Genomic DNA, 5,236 nt, shown 5'->3' on the forward strand with positions numbered 1-5,236 from the left:
CCACTTCCCACAAGATGAAATCATAACCCCTTGGCATGAAATACTACAGGCCATGTGATCTGGCCTTTCTCCGTGTCCTCTCCATCCGTCCATCCACCGGTCCATCCATCCGCCCGACTTTATAAGCCTCTGGGACAGATATCCACTCATCACCCAAACGCACCTCTCCCTTTCGATAACCGAGGTGCAGCTAAGCGGGTGGTAAGCGGGCAGGACTGAGTCCTCACCGACAGGATGGGGAGGGGTGCGGGGGGCGTGGGGCTGACACCTGGACCTGTCTGGGCGGTGCCCGGCTCTGACTGCTCCCGCAGGATACACCCCACGGCGGCGAGCCGGCAAGACACCGGTAGCCTGGGATTCCGAACGCGGTGCAGAGCTGGACCGCCCTTCCTATGACCCACTTGTGGCTTCTTTGTGCTCCTGGCTCTTCTGGCCTCTTGCAACAGCACTGCAGCCTCCACCCGGGATGCGCGCAAGCGCCCCATCCGGGTCGGCGGAAGCAGGTGTGCCCCGACGCCCTCTCATCAGCACACCTACCTGGTGTGCTCCAGGGTCTTCTGCATCTTCTTGGTCATCTTCTCAATGGCCGCCTGTCTCTTCCCTTCGGGTAGGAGGTCTGTCTTGTTCAGCACCACGACCAGCTTCTGGCAGGCGATCTGCCCAATCACAAGGCACTCGGCCGACTGGGTCTGCATCCCCTTGGTCACGTCAATGACCAGCATCATCAGATCGATGATCTGGGCCCCTGGGAGAAGAGAGGACAAGGTCAGGGAGGAAACAGGGCAGCTGACTCTGCAGGAAGTTGCCCGATGCCCTAGGTCCAGCAAAATGAGCCAAGGTAAAGTTGGGGGTGTCGGGCTGTGAACGACAACCACGACCTCCCGGCACCAGGCAGGGGAGTCTGTCGACCGTGAACGCTGGCCCCCTCCCAGTTCTGTGACCTGATTCCCCCCATCTCTACATGGGCAGCCCGGCAGGCTTGCTAGGGGCTCCAGGAGCCCGTGCGTGTAACGGGGCTGGCAGCGCGAGGACTCCCTACGCAGAAGCTCCTTTCATTGTGCCCAGTGTCATTTTGTCAGCCCGCTAGGTGAAAACCAGGTCTCAGTGTAGTCTCAAGCCGCTTCTTGCTGTTGGCGAGGAGGGCATCTTACTCTGATGTGAGCTGCTTGCTTCCTGTCTGACGTCCCCCAGCCACCTGGCCTCCCTGTTGGTCCTTGGACCCCTGCCACCCTGTAAGGTCTCTGCCCCAGCCCCTCCCCCTGCCCGGCCCGCTTGTTCAGGGGTTAACTGCCGGCCCTCTCTGAGTCCTGGCTCAAATATCTCCTCTCAATGAGGCCCGTCCGGACAGCTCGATCACGACTGCAGCCCGCCCACCTCCCATACGTTCCGAGCCTTCTTTTCCTGCCCTGTTTCCCTAGGACGCTTAGCACCCTCCACCTGTCCGTGAAACTCACGCACCGTGCACTGTTTGCTTCTGACCTGGCCTCCCCAACTGCCCTGCAAGGGTGGGATGGAGGCCAGAGGGTTGCCATTGATACTGCTTTCCCTTCTGACTGGATTGTTGCTCGTTGCTGCCAACTTAACGAAGCCAAGAGTAGGTGCTGAGGGTGCGTGCATGGGCACTGTTAATACCACGTCTCCTTCCAAGTGGATTGTTGCTCTTTGTTGCCAATTTATTTATTTAATCGATTTTTTCCATATTCTATTTATTTATTTGGCTGCGCCAGGTCTTTAGCTGCGGCATGCATGCGGGATCTAGTTCCCTGACCAGGGATCGAACGGCGGCCCCCTGCATCGGGAGTACGGCGGCTAAGCCGCTGGACCACAGGGGGAAGTCCCTGTTGCCAATTTACAGAAACTTTTTAAACACTGAGGAGCCAAGAGGAGGTGCTGGGGTGCTGCGTGGGCACTGTTGCTACTGCTTCCCACTCCCATTGGAGTGTTGCTCTTTGTTGCCAATCTAGGGGAACTTTTTAAACATTGAGGAGCACATCCTCTGAGGGGAAAGCGCATTTTAGGCTTCTCTCCCCACTTATCTTTGGCTTTTATGACTTCTTTTTCCCATGCAGAAATGTCTGACTTTTATGTTGAAATGGTCAGTCTTTCTGTCTTTCTCTCGTTTCTGGGTTTGGTATCTTACCTAGGTATTTTTTTACTTTTAAGATTATATATATTTTTTCATGTGCTTTCTTCCAGTACTTTTACAGTTTTAAATGTCTATGTTTCAAACCTTAATCCACTTAGACTGTATTTTGATGTAAAGTGCAAGATGGAGATCTAACTTGAGTTTTATCTGGACGGCTACCCATCATCGTCCCTGAGTCACAGTTACGTGCTTTCCCCCGTTTACAGACCCGGACAGTGAGGCTCAGAAAGGAAGGGTAGGTACCCAGGACTCTGTACCACGCACCCTGCGCTCTCGGCCAGCCCCCTCCCCACTCAGCGCTGTGGGTGTTTTGTTGCAAGTCTCCGGCACTTATTGGGTTTGGGCTTTTCTTCCTTTCGGCAGGGCTCCAGCACGTCTCTGTCTCCTGTCCTGTCCTCTGCTGCTTATTTTTCCCTTGTGTCTGACACGGCTCTCTTTGTTGTTCTCCTGTCCCTCCTCTGCCGACACTGCCCTGTCGTCCTGGGCTCTCCGGGTGGTGGTGAGGGGCTGTGCCCGGGCTCAGGGCTGTCCTGAGGACACTGGCCGTTTGCCTTTGCACCTTGTCCACTCCCCTTCCTCTTCCCGTCCTCGGGCCCTTTCCCACCTGCTCTTTGGGACGCTGTAGGGTCCCCAGAGACTCAGGAATGCAGGATTCCGGCCAAGAGGCAGCTGGCAATAGAAAAAGCAGACATTTGAATTCAGACAGCTCCGAGTTCTAGCCCTGCCTTTGCTGCTCACTGTCGTGCGACCTGACCTCAGAGTTCTCTCTATTAGAACGGGAGGGTCTCCTCCTCGCGGGGGTTGTGGTGAGGGTCAGAGCTGACGCACATCAGGCAGAAGTCACGAGCTGACCTGCTGTCAGGAGCCAGGCGGGCCGTACAAATGCCAGAGGAGGGGCAACGGGGAGCTGCGGGGCCCCGGGCGAAAGTGCTCCTCGGCCACGTCAGGTGCAGGCCCGGTGTTGCCGCATCCGCCGACCTGTAAAGAATTTTTACACGACCCCTCCTGGTTGTGAGTGTGGGCAGTTCGTGTAGGCTGCGCAGCGTCCCTTCCAGGGCCCACCTGTCTGCAGCCCGCCGTGTGCAGTCCCGAGCCGGGGCTCAGCTCCCGACCCGTGTGCCGGCCACTTGGGTTAGGCAGCCACTTTGGGGTTCCCTGCCAGTGGGGCGGCACGCTGGTCCTGCTGGATGCTGGGTCAGCTCGTCACCTACGGGATCCGGGGCGCCTGAAGCTTGCTCTCCTCCTGGTCCGTTTGGTGTAGCTCCTCATCCTCCCAGAGAAGAGGAAGCCAGGCTTCGCAGCTAGTGCATCGTGGCACCTGGGTGACCAGGGGAGATGTCCAGTCCTGCCCAGGTGGTCCCGCTCAGGCGGCTCACTGCTGGTCTGGGGGAATTCAGCAGGATGCTTGTGGGGGAGCCCCCTTTGCAGGATCGCCTGCGTACTGGGGGACACAGTGCTCCAGGCCACTGGCTGGCGCTTACCAAGGTCCCTGTGGGGGCCTCCTGGGTCTGCTGGATCTGGGGGCTGGCAGTTGTTTGTTCCATGTGGCGGTAACTCCTCTCCCTCCTCCGCCAGGAAGAACCATCCCAGCAGCGCACTTCCTGGAGGCCCCTGTGCCCGAGGCGCTTCCCACAGCCCTGCATGTGTCCCCTCCGGCGACTCCGCCCGCGAGTCCCCACGCACAGACTGAGGAGGCCGCCGCACTCGGGGAGTCGGTGTACTGGGAAATGGCCGTGATGATAGCAGGATATCAATTTCCACTGTGGTTTACGTTGTCGATAACGGTGCATTTGCACCGCTTAGTGAATACTTAATGTCACCAGTTAAATTTCTTTTTTTCTTTATTTTAAATTTGATATTATTTCCCCTTTTTTAGGATGCCCATAGCTTCTGATTAAAAATCAAATTTGGGTTAAATATCTGATTTGCTAAAATGTTTAAAGTTCTATATTCAGTCTCTCCAGCAGAAAACTTCTTTTCCCTGAACACATTTTTCCCCCTTTAGTCCCAGAAGGAAAGTTGCATCTCACAGATAACTTGTTAAATGCTGACCTTTCTAAGTTTTCCTTTATTTTTATTTCTGAAATGATTAAGATATATAATCTACAGAATTGGAAATTGTAATTTTTTAAAGTACTGAGAAACTCTAACCCTGTTATAATTATTCTGCAAACCTTTAAAGGATTCTGTAGTCAGTACAACTAGATGAAAAGCTCTGATAGACTGAGAAATATAGAGGGTCATTTGTGAGCTACAAGTTGTTGCCTTGTGTTTCCCACCCACTCGCTCACTCTGCCCCTCTAGTCTCAGAATGATTTCCTACCCTGGGTTCGTGGGAATCGGGAAGGACACTGTTTGATTCATTCTGGGGAAATACTAGGGATTCTGAAAAAGACAAGACGGGCCAGTTATGTCACTTCCTGTCGCCTGATCAAAGTCTGATGGAGAAACAGACTGACCGAGGGTTACTGCCAGGCGCGGGTGGTGCCTGGTGCTGACCCGGGTCTCCAGTGGGGTCAGTCGCGGGTGGTGCCTGGCGCTGACCCGGTTCCCAGTGGGTCAGTCAAGTCGCCGTGACCTCTGGACCCCTCAGAAGTCCCTGATGTCAGCTGCGCGGCAGCGGGGCTCCTGCTGCAGAGGTAGCGTGTGGGCGCCGGACTGAGGCTGCAGATGAAGCCCCACGGCCCCTGAGTGTTTGGGTCCCGTCTGCGTGCCTCTTTCTGGGCCTGTTAGTTCAGTTTTATCTCCCATTTCCAGGATCCCAGCAGGCATCACAAGTGAGTGGGCAGATGGGGAGAGAACACAAGCCCTCCCCTCCAGCTTGCGGGCCAAGACAAGGCACTCAGGTAGTTCTATACACCAGCAGGGACCGGAATCTCAGCATCAGGACTGGACTCTTGGTCCACCAAGTGGAGGAGGTGGGGAAGTTAGTCTGCTCACTCGGTCCGACAGAGGTCAATGACGCTGTGCCCAAGCTGTGTCTTGTGCTGGAGGCTGCGAACACAGACCGAACACCCAGGCCTTGGTCTGTGAGCCGCAGTGTGTGCGTGTGGGGTGGGGGGGGGTCTCAGCGGAGGAGCGGGAGTCAGC

At 55.8% G+C, this 5,236-nt stretch overlaps 1 protein-coding gene across 5 annotated transcripts in view; it reads right to left on the bottom strand.

The window, feature by feature from the left end:
• The window catches only part of EEFSEC (eukaryotic elongation factor, selenocysteine-tRNA specific), a 225,482-nt gene that overhangs the window by 182,364 nt on the left and 37,882 nt on the right, over positions 1 to 5,236 (bottom strand). For all 5 annotated transcript variants that reach the window (XR_003005709.1, XM_024763383.1, XM_024763384.1 and 2 more), the window contains exon 2: positions 538 to 745. Coding sequence is in view for 4 of the 5 variants with exons in the window: in XM_024763383.1 (XP_024619151.1) it covers positions 538 to 745 (208 nt within the window). In the remaining variant the exon portion in view is untranslated. The remainder of the gene's footprint in view (positions 1 to 537; positions 746 to 5,236) is intronic.

The sequence above is a fragment of the Neophocaena asiaeorientalis genome, unplaced genomic scaffold, assembly GCF_003031525.2.
Source record: "Neophocaena asiaeorientalis asiaeorientalis breed wild unplaced genomic scaffold, Neophocaena_asiaeorientalis_V1.1 scaffold433, whole genome shotgun sequence".
NCBI classification, from domain to species: Eukaryota; Metazoa; Chordata; class Mammalia; order Artiodactyla; family Phocoenidae; genus Neophocaena; species Neophocaena asiaeorientalis.